The following is a 16,498-nucleotide window of genomic DNA, read 5'->3' on the forward strand; positions in this document are numbered from 1 at the left end:
CTTGCTGGTCAGCCACGGCCTCCATGATGGCCATGATGTGGATACTGCTGACGGAAGTTCTAGTGAATCGGAGAAGATTCCTCACGGCGTACCTGCTCCCGGCAATGACGGCAGTGCACAGAAGACGCAACACATACGGGTCGATCGTATAGAACGTATCGGCAAAACTCCACGGACCGTAGTTTTGCGTTTCGTAGTATTCATCCGGTCGCTTATCGTCTACCGGGGACAACAGCTGACTAAAAAACTGTTTCACTGGGTTCCGCTTCAGAACATAGAACCGTCTGTGCAGGATCGCGAACAGCTCCATGTAGTGGCATTCGATCGCTCTCGTCAGTACGGGGAAGAGTCCCATCCCTCGCAGGTTCTCCGGCGGCTTGCAGCCACACTCGACAATCAAATACTGGATCACGTTGACCGCCTGGTCCAGGAACGCCTTGCGAAGGAGTCGATCCACCGGCACCTTCCGAGGACCTCCGGCAAGCTCCACCAACCTGCGGAACATACCGGCAGCATCCTTTTCCACGCAGTATCCCAGCGCCGTCCTATGACATCCCCATGCGTTGGGGAGATTCTCCTGCATGTCCAGTTGAGTCTCGTGCACCAGGTAGTCGGCAATTTTCCGTGGCACTTCCCTAAGGTATCGCCTCGAGCCTTCGGAGAAACGGAAGTTCCAGAGCTGGTGTTCGTAGCTCGCCCCCTGATGTAGCACTTCCTCGACATTGCTCCCGCTCGCCACGATCTGCTGGAACAGTGTGTCCGTGTTGACGGTGGCGCCGCGCTTTATGAGATATCGAGTCATTGTCGTGTAGTGCAGCATAAGCGCGTAGTCCAACGCACTCCAGCCCCGCACGCGATCGCGACAATCAACACAAACCGTGTCCAGCAGCTGCAAGACATCGAAGAACTCGCTCGCACTCCGTTTGAAGTGTGCCTCGTCCGTGTACAGCGTTAGCAGGTGCAGGAACGTGCGCCCTCCGGCATCGGTTTCGAGCGCTCTGCGTCGATCCGCCTTCAGCAAGCTGCGAATGTCCGGCAGCGAACGGTTGATGGCGGCCAAATGGAGCGGCTTGCTGCCACCATCTCGGATGAGCATTCGATCGAAGAACTCGGCCACCTCACTCCGCGATCCTCCAAACCACCGCGGGCCAACCAACGGGAGCGTTTCGGATAGCAGCCCACCGGTACGCCTATGTCGATATATCCAGTCCGCGGCGAAGTACTCGACAAACACCCGGTGTATAAACAGAGGCACCTGGCCGAGGATTCCCTCGACCAGACCCGACTTCACCGAGCCCTGTCTTACTTTCGCCATGTACTCTAGGGCTTCCAGTTCGTCGGCTTCCGGAAGCAACCTCTTGCGCTCGCTCGTACCGAACATCGCAAACAGCGCCAACGTGGAGTGCATCCGGTGCGCCCATCGATTGAGGTCGGCTGCATTGTCCAACGCGTACGCCGTCTTCCGGGCCGCGTCCGTTGTTTGCGGCTTCTCGACGCTCGCAATCAGCAGCTTATTCTCAACGAACGTCTCCACCATGCGGAGCTTCTCCAGGCTCGTGTTGATCGCGTCCAGTATGCGCCCGGAGATAGTCCCCTCGGCAAAGTCCACGTACTCCTGCACCAGGGGAAGCATTATTTCCAAGCCCATGCGAATGAAAAGCGGAGTGTTTCTTAGCTCGGCCAGATAGCACCGGACAATCGCCTCCAGGCTACCGAGCAGGTCGTTCCGCGCCGATTCCTCACAGGCTTCATACAGCGGGACGTGACTGCGCAGGAAAATATGGATCGAGATGAGTCGGGAATCTTTGTTGAACGGTAGCAGCTGGTGGAACTGGGCCCGTTCTTGGAACACCCGGTCGAATTCACTCTTCAACTCGTACGGCCGGCTAGTGAGATAGATTTTGTGGATCCCCTCGAACGTTTGCCAGCGTGAGAACAGCCGGTACACTGTCTCCTTGTAGTACGGTACGACCTCATCGAATCCATCGAACAGGATCACCAACTGCTTACCGTTGAACTTCTCCCGGAACAACCTCAACTCGATCCGCTGAATGGTGGTTAGGTGCATGCGTTTGGCCTTTGTTTCATCCACCACCAGCCGACCTGCCTCTATCCGCATCAAGCTTGCACACCGTTCCGCCTTTGCTCGCTCACGATCCGTCTCTTCGATCGATCTCCTGTTGATATCCCGAACGAAAAGAGCCAGATGGACCAGTTGGAACAGTAGCCGCAACGCTTGCGTGTCCTCCATTCCCTCGGAACCGCTTTTTAAGATCTGTTCAAAATCCGTCGAATACTCGATGGCGTTGAACCGCATGATCCACCAGGATGCGCGTTCCTTCCGCAGATACCAGCCTAACCAGGTGAGGTACGTCGACTTCCCGAACCCGGCCTCATCCAGTAGGATGTGCACCTTAGTCTCGTCATCGCTATCGTCCAACAACCCCGGCGGATGAACAGCCTCTCCCTGTTCGTGCCAGTCGATGATATGTTTGATATGCCAATCGTCAAACAGCTTGATCCCGAGCGCCCGCTTTAGGGCGTTGAAAAAGGTTCCGAATGCCATTCGCTCATCCTCCCGGAAGTAGGTGGAATCGAGAGATCTTCTGACCGCCCACATTGACCAATGCTTCGACTGATGCGGTCGAACGTTACGCTGGATGTACCAGTCCCGGATGGTGTTGTACTGTTCCTCCAATAGGATGGGTTCCGCTGCGAGTTGGCTTAAGCTATCTAAAAGTTCAAGAGCCCACGCCAAATCATCACTTTCGTCTATCAGGTGCCTAAGCCATATCTCCGTGCCGAAGAGCTTGAGGTAAGCATTGCTCTCTTGAAGGATCTCTCCCTTGGACTCCGCGGTAAGATCGGACACCAGTAGCAAATCCTCATCCAGTGTGTAGTGTGTAGTATCTTTGGAGTTGCTCTCCTCAATTAAGATTATTTTCTTCAAACAAGCCATCCCGGGATGTGACCGGTTGTACTTTATAAGTTTAGCCAACAGCTCCGGATGTCCACCGTCACATACAATCACTAAAATGAAGCGAAAATTCGTCAACCGCAAAACAGCCTTGATCGATTTCTTACACTTCTGGAACATCCCACTGCCGAAGAAAAGAATTTCGTACCGTTCCTGGTTCTTTTGAACAGCTTGAAACGATTGAAGAATTTGCTGGACCACCATCGAAACGTATCTCTTGGCGTGGGGAGACCGTAAATGAAATACAGCGTCCCCGGACGGTTGGCATAGGAACTTAAATACCGGCAGTTGTGAAACACTTTCAGGGAGAACTTTAATCCAATGATACTTGTGCAGTTCCAAACTGTCCTCATACATCCTTCCGATACACCTAAGTTCGGGATACTTTATTCCGAACGCAATCCTCTCGAAAAGCTGCTCGATGTCGAGCCTCGTGAGTGGCACCGGTGGTTGCCTCTGTTCCTTCATCCAATCGAACACGACTTTGAGCATTTCGTTGTACGCGGCGGTCTTATCACCATCGCCGGTATCTTCCGGTGGATGTTCCGTGGCGTTCGTTTGCTTCCAAAAGTCCATCACCGTCTGCGAGAGTTTGTCTTCACTGCGTGAACCACAGACAAGGAGGAACCTGTTGAAAAACTCCTCTATTACCTCATCCGTAACGATGTTCTCCGGGAGGGATAAGTCTCCAGGATGTGCTTCCGTTTGAGGATCCTTGCATGGCTTTAGACCTTCCTTCAGTGTGATTCCTTTGGCTCTCGCGTCAGCCCAAACATCGGAGTCACCACCGGAAAGTTTTTGGTATTCGCTCTCGAACACTTTCCTTAAATTCGACCCACCCGATGGCAATGTTCCGTTCCAGAACTCTTCCCTCAGGTGATGGACCGTCTTCTCTCTTTTCTCACCCAAGATATGTTGCACGATTGCATTGCGATAGTTTGCCAACAGTGGAGCTCGCTGAACGTTGCGCGTGTTAAGGTCTAGTCGCGTTCCGTTGTAAACTGCACTTGCGAGAAGCTTTCCCAAGCCATAGCAGTCGGATGATTCCCTCAGCAGATCAACGATACGGCGAAGCTCTTTACTTATCTCACGCTCCGTCGCTCCGCCAAAACTATAACACGACGATTCGATCAGCTTGAAAATGTGACACAGGTCGGTCTGCTGTAGCATCCCCGTGTCGTGCGCTTTAAGTACTCCTTTCACACCCTCGTCCAGGACGGCATTGGTGCACAGTACCAGCTTTTGTTCCACTTCCGCATCGCGCTTCCGTTGCTCGAGAAAAGAGGTGAAGTACTTCACGATCGCAAACGGTGCGTTCGGCGAGCTGTTGGCCAAATCCTGCCACGATACCGTCTGCTCCGGGCTGCTCTTGTGCTTCGCTTGAATGCTGAGGACGCGCGCCGTACCGTGGAAGCGGTACCGGAACACGATATCATCGAATTTACCCTCGATCGGATCCTCGGTAGAAATGGTACAGGTGAAGTTGGTGTCTTCCTGCATCATCCTGCCGGCCTGCAAGACAACCATAAGAAGCAGCTTCAGCTGGTAGGCAACACCGTGCAGCGAGTTTTTCAAACCACCATCCTGGGCTGTCGAGGTTGCAATTTTACCAACATCCTGGTCGCTTTTTCCTTCCATCGTTTTCTTTTACTGTTCGGTCATATTTGAGAAACCCTCAGTGAGAAACCTGAAATAATTTCAATTTAAACTATTATTATTTGTAATTCTTCATTTTTTAAATCACTTTCCTTATAATTCCCCTCAGACTGTAGATGTAGATATTTAGTAAGTAATGTAGTCCTAAAAACGAATTTACAGCATCACTTTTAAAATCGTTCAGTCTTCCACCGTTGCCAAAACCTGCGACAAGTGAAGTTGTTCCTATCCCTAAGACAGGCAAAAAGGAATTAAGTCTAGTAATAATGCCACAAAAAATTCCACAGAAAGTTTCATAAAAATATTTTAAAATCCTATTGAGCCTTGATGCGTAAACATTATTTTCTAAGTAGGCGTAAGGATGCGTAGGTATCAGAGTCTAAAATAATCGAAGCAAGCATCAGATATATGATGTCAATTTAGCACATGGAACCACTGTGCATAAATATGAAGGCATGATCTTGGACAAACGGATCATATTTGAAGAACGAAAAAGACAATTTTATTGAAAACTTCCAAACTTTGTGAAAAGAACACCGAGGCGCTATTTATCTAAAAGCCTTTCAATTTCAAAAAATATTTAAGAAAACACACAATTATCTCGCCAGGTAGTAAATATGAACAAAAATTCACAATCATCATAATATTTTGAGTGTAACAAACTGCATAAAGCCATATCACTCGACAAGTTTAAATGAGACGGCACTATTCCCCTCGCCTCACAATGGTAACTGATAAAGTGAATCGTTTTATTTACTCTTCAAACAAGCAAAATGCACAGCTGCACTTGGTTGAGTCACACAGTTAGGGATGCATACATATGACAGTATTAAGTCTAGCATAATTCATAGTTGTTCGCAGACCCAGGTTAAGCGATCGGTCAAGACATTTTAGCACATGCTCTTTTACCAACAAGAAAAATGAAACCCGTCTATCGAAGATACAAATTTAGAACGCTTTAGAGAATATTACTTTTTCTTTTCGCCACAGACTTACCGGTTTTGCGTCCTCTTCGATCGCCGATTGCAGCTAAACTATCTACTTCCAACTGCGTGGTCGAGTGATGCCTCTAACCTTATCAGCGCAATTGGATGGTCTCACGTTGAGTGTTGACTCAACGTGTGACTGCAAGACACCGGTATTCGCGTAGCATACAGCGGATATACAATTTAAAGGACTTATTTCATTTTTCTTTTGCAATTTTCCAAATGATCACTTTAAAAATTAAAGGAAACCGTTGATATGGTTTTGCATTTGCTTTTGTTGTTGCTTTATTACTGCTCTTCAATGATGCTACTATTTTAACCTGTTCACCTTTTTGTCCCAACCCTCGCACACACACAAACACACTCCCTCCTCTCTCACTCTTTGCCAGCGACGCTCCAGTGTCGCTCGCTTCCCCTACATTTCCCTATACTGCCCTTTGCCTAACGTGTCTTACTAGCTTATACCGACTTATACGACTACAAACCACTATATGCATGTGATTTTGGGGGACTCACAACAGGTGGTGGCCTTAGCTTGGTTAGAGATTGTTATTACATTGTTTACATTGCTCTTCGTTTTTCACAAAACCCGCTCAACGTGCGCGACCACGCGGAAACGGCAACGCCATGCACATATACACACGAAGAAAAAAACTTGCTCTACCGGTATCCACATTCCGGCAGAGATAGAAGCTGCCCCACGTTTGGAGGCATTAATGGAAATTCAAGACAGAAACAGACAAGTGGAACGAAAACTCAACAAAAGAAAACGAACAAAAATGGGTAAGAATAACATATTTAAGCTCATGTGAGTGAGTAAATTATTCTAAAGCCCGTTCGAGCAGGTATTAGTTGGAAATAAGGTGCAGAAAATGCGTCCTGTGTAGCATTTGTGCGCGTGCATGTGTTCCGCCCGGTGAGGACACGCTTTGTATCTCACCCAACATTGCGATTGTCGTGTTCGAACACTTTCCAGTTATCCGGGACAGAAGAACTACTCCTTCCCACAACAACATTAAGAAGGGAAACGGAAACCATGTGTTTAGGCGTGTGTGTGTGTGGTTTATGTAGTTTGTGTTCCTCTTTCTTCGAGCCGCGCGGTTCGATATTGCGAATAGTCGCATATTTCCTTTGTGTGTCATGATCTTTAAGCTACTCTTCGTAATTCATCACCATCATCCTCATCATCATCATCATCATCAACGTAATAAGGCGCAATACTCTAGCAACGTCGTTTGTCGTTCGGTTGCTTTTGCTGGCAGTGCACGGCAGTGCATCCTTCCGTCCTGTCCTCATCCTGCCTGTCATTTACTGCTAATTCCGATCAGTGCTTCGTCCAGCAGATCGTCATCCATCCCGACACCACCCGGTCCGCTGGCTGCCCCGGCCACGCTTCCACCACCACCGTGGTTGGAGGAAGAGTTAGAAAGGGGTGATGCGAAGGGAAGTGGCGACGGGGCTGGCGATTTGACGATGTGCACCGAAACGGACGCCGGCGAGGGATGGTTCTTCAGTGGTCCCCCTGTGGAGCCACCACCACCACCACCACCACCTCCTCCGACCATGTGATTGTGAAGATGATTATGATGGTTGTGATGGTTGAGGTGATTGCCGTGGTTGAGAAGGCCAGCGCCACTTCCGCCTCCGCCTGTCGCACTCTTCGCCGCCAGTGCCGCCATCAGCTGCTGTGTGCTGGTGCTGTCCAGCTGAATAGGCGACTGGCCACCTGTGCCACCAGCAAGCGCGTTCATCATCATCATCGACGCCATCGAGGGACTGGGTTGGCCGCCTGCTCCTTCACCCAGTCCACCACCGGACGTCATGCCATCCTGGGACGAATGGGAATGGTTCGAGATGGTGCTGCTCGGCCGTGACGGTGGTCTCATCAGGGTCGATCCCGCCAGGTCACCAGCGTCGGTCGAAACGGGCGAGGGAAACGGTGGCAGTACCATCGGTGGGCCGGTCGTTGTCGTCGGTGTTCCGGGAGCGGACCCACCGGAGCTGCGAAAACCATCGCGGCTTCCGCCACCACCTGCCGACAGCATCCCGGGTGAGGCACGTCCACCGCCCGGGAACATACTCCCATCGGAACTGTTCGACTTCGACAGCAGCGATCCGTCACTGCCGAGCATTTTCTGCACGATGTTTGGGAGAAGCGGATGTAGTGCAGACTGTCCGTCGGTCCCACTCGTGGGGTTCCCGCCTCCTCCTCCTCCTCCACCTCCACCTCCACATCCACCTCCTCCTCCTCCTCCTCCGCCTGTGCCCATTTTGGAAGCATTCTTAGCCGCCGCTGCTGCACCGAGAAGATCGGAGAGAAGGCGCGTGCTGGCGTTGCTAACAACCGATGCCAAACCGTCGTTACTCCCACCGGAAGGTGAAGGCGTAAATTGCCTCAATGCAGACGGTCCCACCGGTAACGATAGTTGTTGTTGCTGCTGCTGCTGCTGCTGCTGAGGGTTGGCGGACATTTGTTTCTGCTTTCGACCTGCTTCGGCCCTGCCGGATGCCTTGTTCCCGTCACCCGAACCCGGATCACCCCCAGGGAGATTCGAGGCCGTTCCACTACCACCACCAGCATTCCCGCCACCTGCCGTGTTTCCCGTGCGGGCGGACAGTTTCGGTATCTGAAACTTGGTGTCGAGCGACTTCGCAAAGCCCTCCATGTTGCCAAGTCCACCCGCAGGGAACCCGAGCATCTTCATGATCGATATCGGGTTGACCAGCGTGGAAGAGGAACCGGAGGATGAACCGGCGGCGGCGGCGGCGGCAGCGGACAGCATTGAACCGGCCAGTGACGCGGCGGACGATGACTTCGAGCGACCGGCCGACAGCCCGGTGGAACCCTTCTCCTTCGCCCCCGACGATGATGAGTAGGACGAGGACGAGTTGCCCGGATTGGAGGTCGATTTCGGGGAGCTCACCTTCGCCTTCATGCCACCGATGGCTCCACCGCTCCCACTCAGCGAACCGAACGAGTTCGACTTCTGGAACGGTGTCTTTGAGGAGGAGGAGGAGGAAGCGGATGACGACGACGATCCGGCGGTGCTGCTCGTGTAGTGCGGGCTCTTCGTCGACGATGGGAATGCCCCGCTGAAGGAGGTAGTGTGGTTTGCCTGCTGCTGTTGCTGCTGTTGCTGCTGCTGCTGCTGCTGGAGGCTCTTGGCCGACATTGGACCACTGGAAACGCCCGGTTTGAGGCCAGACTTGCTACTACTGCTACCACCACCGCTGGACGATTTGGAACCACCGCCGGTACCCTTCGAACCCTTTTTATTCTGTATGGTCAGTTTGATGCCGTCGGAGCTCGGCTTGACCATATACTCCGACGCCTTACTGCCGCTGGTCAGGGCCGCCGTCAGCGAGGGCGCACTGTTTGACGCGGAAGATAATTGCCCGGCTGAAACGAGGTAGAGGAAATGGAATTAAAAATTTGCCCAACGATTAGCTTTTAAACTTAAATAAGACTGTGTTAACTTAATCATTATACTGTGTTGACTTGATCACGATAATGATTACAAAACAGGTGTTGGAAAATGTTTTGTGGTAGCCTTTATCAGTGAATATGATTGCCCAAATAATCTGAATTTCATTTAAAATGAATTCAATTTGTAATTTTATTGAGCTGTTTTAGCGAAATTCGACAAAATTAAGTCGCATTGCCAAAAGAAAATAATCAACCAACATCACGTCCTCTAAATGTCGACAACACGACCTGAGAAACGGAAGGATAAAAATGATCATAAATGGATAAAAATTATCATAGATGCGTGACAAATTTTGGTAACAAATTTAATTTGTTTTTCATATTTGCGTTACAATATTCAAAAAAAAAAAATTGATAATATTGAAAAGGTTATTATGTTAGATATCAGAAAAAAAACAATCTACTAAACGAGATCTACGAGATTACTAAACGTAACGATATGGAACAAATAGAGATATCGATTAACCACCGTCATTTTATTGTGTGCCTGATCGAGGGTTAATGATTTTATCCAGTATTGGAAGAATCTTTTTAGAAGGTTTGTCAATGGATAGGGCAAGCTTAAAAAAGCTGACTGCACCCTTGAACTTAAAAAAAATGTGTTAAACCTGATTAGGGCACCGGTAAACTCACCATGACATCGTTAAACTTCGTGGTACCATATTGATAAATTCCGATAGGGTTTTTTGGAGCTTTTTATTTGTATAGATGCAGGTTACGTGTAAAACACTAAACTAATCCCTCCTGTAGTCTAGCAATTTTCTAATGAAGTTTAAAGATACCCAATCCAAGTAATCTCTTCGATACCAAGATGTAACGATACCTTTATAACTGGACCGACAATATGGATAATGACTAGTTTTCGTTGTTAAAGGTGGGCGAAATGGTTTGAGGCTCGACCTCTTCATAATAAAAAAAAACGTGTGCAAGATTCAATGCTCAGTGAAAAATAAAATTAAAGTGGTCAACCAATTCCTATCTTAGTTCGAGACCGTTCCGTCTGGAAATCCCTGATTATTTTTTCCTGATATCTAACACAATAACCTTTCCAGTGCTGTCATTTTTTTCTGAATATTGGTACGCAAAGCAGAGGAATAACTTATTTTTATTTACTTAAATTTACAAAACGAAAGCTCACTGAAAGGAAATGATCTCTATAGGTCATACGAGTATTGTGATCGTATCATTTAACAGTTGCCATGGTTTCTGTATGCACAATGGAATAGGCTAGGCTACCTTAAGCTTCATTGCTTCATAGATGTATGTACAAGTAATACATCATACAACAAGTTCTTTGAGCATTATATGTGACTTCATAATACACTTAGTGGAAAAAGAGAAGAACGTTGACAAAATGGCAACACTTACCAGCACCGATCCCTGCGGAGGTACAGTTGGCAAGAGACGTCGCAGAGAGCAGACCACCCTTGGTGGAGTCCTTCAGGCCGCCGCCACCAAGTGCCCCGAAGCTACCGATGTTCACACTCGCCCCCATCCCGCCCAACGACGTCGTCGTCGTCGATGCGTTCTGCTGAGTGATGGTCATTTCCGGCAGCACGAGTACGGCGCCTCCATCATCGTCCACTGACTGTGCCGACTTGAGCTTATCTATCACGGCACTAAGCGAGCCCGCTCCCACACTACCTCCCCCATTTCCACCCCCGGCTCCAACACTTGGTCCACCGGGTGCCGATGGTTTGCGGGAGAATTTGGCCGCCTGAAGCGCCTGCAGCATGGAGCTAGCCGCGTTCGACGCGGACCCGATTCCACCGGCCGACTGCAGTGGGGAACCCATCACCGGGCTTCCGGTAAGGTCGATCAGTGGAGCGGACGTTGGTAGGCCGTCACCGCCGGCACCGGGGCTCATCGAGATCGTTAGCGACGATCCGGCCGATGTTAGGTCGAGCTGCTTCAGCTTTAGGTTGGAATTTTTTATCTTCGTCGAGGCAAGCGCTCCACCGAGGGACGACGCAGTGCCGGAGGAGGAGGAAAACTGTAGCGCTTTCTTTTCCGAACGTTCTTTATCGCGCTGTTCCTTGGATGAACCGGTGCTACCGCCGGCGCCGGCCGACGACGATGGCCCACCGTCGGACGATGATTTGGAACCGGGCGAGCTTCCACTGGCGGCGGCCGATTTAAGGGCGGACATGCTCGGTTTCCCGCCCCCCGTCGAACTACCGCCCGAGTGCAGCGGATGCTTCGGGGACGCCGAAGAGGTAGCGCCCGTGCTGTGCTTCGGGCTGTGAAACCCCAACCCTCCTCCACCGCCACCATGGTGGCCCTTGGGGCTGCTGTGATGGACCGGGCTCGAGTGTTTCGGGCTCGATTTGCTGCTACTTCCACCACCACCACCACCACCGATGCCACTCCGACTCGGGGACGATTCGCCGCCTGTTTTGTACGGCAGCTTGTTCGGTGGTCCCATCGCCGCGTCATCCGCTTTGCGTTTTTTCTTCTTCTCCGACGATTTGCCGCTGCCTCCGGAGGAGCTCCGCTCACCGTCGGCGCCCTTCCGGTGGCTGCCGCTACCCGAAGAGGAGGAGGAGGTTTTCTTCGACGAAGACGATGACGTGGATGTGTGCGCTGTTGTGGCACTCGTCGTCGCTGGAATCGGTGTGATCGTTACCGAAGAGGTAAGGCTTCCGGCACCGACCATCGATGCAGTCGTCGATGTTGCGAGAGGAATGATCTCAAGACCACCGCCACCCGTGGCAGTCGTCGTCGTCGTAGTCGTCGGAGGAGTCACTGCTACGACCGGCCGTTTGTCTCCGAAACCCAGAGCACTCCCCATATCACCGCCGATGGCCGGTGGAGTGGCACACAGTGGCGAGGGATTCGCAGCGAGGCCGGTCGCTTTGGCCGCCGTATCCTTCGCAACGGAATCATTTGCCACCGCCGGCGGCGGCGGTGTATGATCGTTTCCCGTCTCGGAAAAGAAGCTGCTCATTTCCGCCTCCACCTGATCGACCGTCTCTTCGACGTCGTCCGAGCCGGAACTGCTGGAGCTGCTGCTCGAGCTGGAACTGCTGCTCGAGCTGGAGCTGGAACTGCTCGAGCTATTCCTTCGTCGCTTGGTCGACGGGCGGGCGGGTTTTGCCGCCTTCGGGTCCAGCAGCAGCTCGTTGGTGTCGTCGAGCGCGGAAAAGTCCAAACTCTCGAGCAGAAGCGCACCGGCGGATCGAACGCTCGCTTCCGCCGTTGTCATGGCCGAGTGGGTGGAAGTAGAAGCTGAGGTGGAGGAGGAGGAGGAGGAGGTTGTAGTGGTTGGCAGTTTGTGACCAACGGTGTCGTCTTTCGTCGACACGCCTGGAGGATCGGCCGGCATCGTCGTCGTGGTCGTCGTCGCCGTCATCGTTGTCGTCATCATCATCATCGTTGCGTTGGTAGTTGTAGTTCCACCCAAAGAGTTGCCCTTGGAATCGAGCCCACCGGTGTCCCCCTCCGTGCCACCGACGGTCTGCTGCATACGCTGCTCGTTCCCTCCCGCACCGAACGGTTCCACCCGGTTCACCGGAACGGTCCCATCGTTTCCGTCCGAACCGCTCGGACCGGCCGCGGCGGCGGTGCTGTTACCGCCACTGCCCGGCGACGTGCCGGTATCGGTACCCTCCACAACGCCACCATCGTTGCCACACGTACCAGCAGCACTAAGGTCGCTATCACTCTTTGGGCTCTTACAAAAATCCACCATGCGTCGTTTCTTCGCCATTCCGCCGGCCAACGGTTCCGGGGGCTCCCGTGGTGGTGGAGCAGTTCCGCGCATCCCACCAGCGCCCCCGAGGCCCCCCGACGCCGCCGTCCCGTTGCGCCCGGTGGCTAACATATCACAAAAATCCAACCCAAGGTTGCCGCCACCGACGACGGTGAGGTTGTTATTTCCGATGCCGCCGCCATTGTTGCCGTTCAACAGCGTCCTTTGCTGTTGTGGACAGTTTGCTGCCCCTCCACCACCGTTCGCTGTTCCACCTCCAACACCTCCTCCGCCGTCGAGTGGGGTCGTGCCGGTGCCAAGTGATGCTAAACTAAATCCATTCGCACCACCAACATCCTCACCGGTGGCACCGCCCCCTGCACCACCACCGTCGCCATTGGATAGTCCACCGCCACTTCCTCCGTTGCCTGGTCCACTACCTCCACCACCACCACCACCGTTCGATGTTGATGAAGAGATCGACGTCGTCAGTCCGGGGACCGGTTTCGGTTTGAACTTTTGCTCGTGCTCCTCCTCCCAGTGTTTCATGAGCGCGCGCAACGTCACCGGGATGGACATGCAGCGCTGTAAGACGGCCGACAGTCGCTCGCCGGTCTGCTGGTCGCTGCCTTCCTGCTCCTCGCCCTCACCGCCGCAGCCATAGATGCGCACGGCAATGCTGGCGATGTTCTGCAGATCGAACTCGACCGTCGCCAGCGACTCCTCGTACGGGTGCATCAGCGAGACGGTGACGTACTGGCAAGAGAGGGCCGTTACCTCGAACACGAGCGAACCCACGCCCGAGAGCCCGTTCTCCGACTCGAGCGATCCGTTACCCGCCCCGCTCCGGTTGGCGGACGTCGTTCGAATGCAACTGGCGAGAAGCTGATTGAAGACGGCCGCCTGCCGGAGCAACGTGAGTATCTTCGGGACGTGCTGGGGCTCGGTGAACGGGATGCTGCTTACCATCACGCCTTGAAGGGCCGCATTGTCCGTCAGGTAGTAGCAGTGGCATTGATCTGGAAGCGTCACCGGCAGTCCACGGGAAAGATCCGTCACGAAGCCACCGGACGCGTGATGCGCGATCAACCCGAGCAACGACGAAGGCACCCGTTCGCCGGGTGCTGCTTCTACCGGTGGCCCACCCGTTCCTCCAGCCACGATTCCCCTGATCGTGCGCATCATCGCCGCGTTGATGGGCATCGGTTTGCTGAGCCGCAGCACGAACGTGGCCGGCAGTGAGGTAGAGTTGTGTTTCTCGATCGGCGTGTACACCGGGGTGGCGTTCGTGGAGGAAGCACTCGTTGCACCGCCCGCCGCCGGATTAACCACCAACAGCGGTTGAATCTGCAGCTTGTTCGCACTGGCCGCCTCGAGCACGACCGCCACGCTGCACCCGATGCGCTCCTTCGCGATCAGCTCCGCCGACAGGACGTTCATCGTGCGCGCGTCCAGATCGAGCAGATCGTACGGTGGGACAAAGTACGTCAGGCGCATCGGATGGCCACCGCGACGCTTCTGCACCACGCCGAGCGGCGACTTTAGCAGCAGCGAGTGCACATCCGGGAACCGCTGCGCCGACAGCGTGTACAGCGTGTGCAGATCCGTCTCGAGCGCCTGCAGCGCCACGAACGCGTTCACCTTGATCTTCTTCTCCGCGTTCAGCTGGTAGATCGAGGCCAGCCCCTCGAGCTGGGTGGTAAAGTCGGCAAAGTCTCCGCGCTGCAGGCAGGCCACCAGCTCGCTGCAGCTCTGCTGCTTCATCTTGCACTCGTGGTGCACCTTCACGTCCTGCACCGTACCGCCGGCCGGATCGAGAATAATCTCCAGATAGAACATGTCGGACGAAATGAACAACCCGGACGTGTCTTCGCTGAGTTTAAGGCTACAAAAGAAATAAAAAAAAAACACGCGTCCGGTTAGCTCACACCACACGAAAGAATCCTACGCTTCTGGAACACCGACGCTTACCCAAGCTGCCGGGTGAGGCAGTCGAGACGCTCAACCAAACCCTGCCGTGTGGTCACTTTTATGCAGTACTGCATGCTGTCGAGCGTTTTCTGTAGGTTCGATTTTTCCACCGCATCCAGGGCGTATCGTTTTTCCTGTTGAACGTAATTAAAAGGAAGTTATAAGTTAAGGAGGATTTTAAGACAATTTCAAAACGGCTATATCGAAGGGATTTCTATTTCTGTTTGCTTCACGTTGGAGGATTTTTTATTTATTTAAAGGAAAAAATCTTTTACCATCTAAATTTATATTTTATTTCAACGAAGTTGACATTAACGATCGTTAATGGGTCGAAACCGAATCATATAAACCGTTGTACTCTATAATATCGAATCGAAAAACGATGGTGAACATCTTTCAGTGAAATAAAATAAAACATCTTAAAACGTGTGCAAATAATTAGGATTAGTTTTAATATGGGCCTTATTTTTGCACATAAATAACTGTCCTTACTTTATTTGAGGCATCAATAATCTCATGACAGTATAATTCATAAGGAAACGAACTAAATTACATTATACACACGATGACACGAATTTGTATAATGAATACGTTCATTTTCCAAAAAGCTTAGCGAAAGTTAATCACCATAAAAAAATACTTGCAGTTCCATTTTACCACCAAACACTGCATATTTCAAAATTAAATTTAACATCAATTATTCAATCGATCAATTATTGTAATTCCGTTTTTAATTAACATCCTGTTTCAATATGCTTTCTCGCAAACTAATCACTCACCAGAAGCGACATCCGAACGGATTTGGACATTTCCGGGAACGATTTGTACTGGGCGGATTTGGCCTTCGTCCGTAACCGCTCCATCAGCAGCTCCATCTGCCACGTTTCGTGTTTGTCCCCGCCAAGCAGCACCTTTCCGGGAGCCCCGCCGCTCCCACTTCCACCCGCACTGCCTCCACCGACCCCGGCCGAGGAGACCAGACCCGTCTTCATATCCGGTTTGCCACCGGGGCCGGGTCCCTTGCCACCGCCACCCGGTCCAAGCCCGGGTGGCCCTCCGCCTCCGTTCGCCATCAGTAGCGCCGGAAGACTTCCGCCGGTCACCGCACTTCCGGCAGCAGACATCGCGATGCCGGCCGACGACGAGTGTTGTTACTGTTGCCGTGGTTACCGAACAACACCACCGTCACCACCGTCGTTGCTGTGCGGTAGCTTTCTCCTATTACACCCGAGCTCCCTCGTTGCTTCCCTCCTGCTCCCGTTGCACCCGTCCGCACGAACGCGGGCGTGATAGATACCCCGCGAAAGCTAGGCCAGCACCCCGTGGTTGTCCACTGCACTACTGTCACTGTCGCAACTGCAGCTGCTGCACTGAGTCATCCCGAGCAACGACGTACCACCGATGCAGTTCATCAGTTTGGGGCACATTTTCCCTGCGGATTCCTTCACAGGTTTCCCCCGCCGACCCGGATGGTACCGTTCATCTAATTGCTACCATTTAACATATCGGAAAGCACACGCGTGGCAAAGCAGAAAGGTGCGCGTAATACGTCGGACAAGGGGAGAATGACGACACTGGGCGACCCGTTTCTTGCGTTAATCGTTTACGGGTGGCCCCCAGTAGCGGCCCTCTTCGCGATCGATAGATGTTACCACCCCGGGCGGATCATTAGCCGCACGAATGTGGGACACTTTTTCATTCAACACACCGACGCGTGCCGTTTTATTTCG

General features: G+C 52.4%; 1 protein-coding gene across 1 annotated transcript; it reads right to left on the reverse strand.

The window, feature by feature from the left end:
* Positions 1-6,329: 6,329 nt before the first annotated feature.
* Positions 6,330-15,932, reverse strand: LOC131285485 (mediator of RNA polymerase II transcription subunit 1). Its single transcript, XM_058314343.1, has 5 exons — positions 15,548-15,932; positions 14,769-14,902; positions 12,518-14,682; positions 10,475-12,334; positions 6,330-9,019 (listed from the first exon to the last, which is right to left on the reverse strand). Exons 1-5 carry the CDS (start codon positions 15,890-15,892, stop codon positions 6,924-6,926), a joined length of 6,600 nt encoding a protein of 2,199 aa, XP_058170326.1. The 5' UTR covers positions 15,893-15,932; the 3' UTR covers positions 6,330-6,923.
* Between the last annotated feature and the right edge of the window lie 566 nt (positions 15,933-16,498).

The sequence above is a fragment of the Anopheles ziemanni genome, chromosome 3 (genome assembly GCF_943734765.1).
Source record: "Anopheles ziemanni chromosome 3, idAnoZiCoDA_A2_x.2, whole genome shotgun sequence".
NCBI lineage: Eukaryota > Metazoa > Arthropoda > Insecta > Diptera > Culicidae > Anopheles > Anopheles ziemanni.

Coding starts and splice junctions, on each gene's coding strand:
- LOC131285485 (XM_058314343.1), bottom strand. CDS start 15,892: ATGTCTGCTGCCGGAAGTGCGGTGACCGGCGGAAGTCTTCCGGCGCTA. Junction 12,335..12,517: donor CGGTGGGCTCGATTCCAAGG/GCAACTCTTTGG, acceptor CCTCCACCTCAG/CTTCTACTTCCACCCACTCG. Junction 9,020..10,474: donor CTCCGCAGGGATCGGTGCTG/GTAAGTGTTGCC, acceptor ACCTCGTTTCAG/CCGGGCAATTATCTTCCGCG.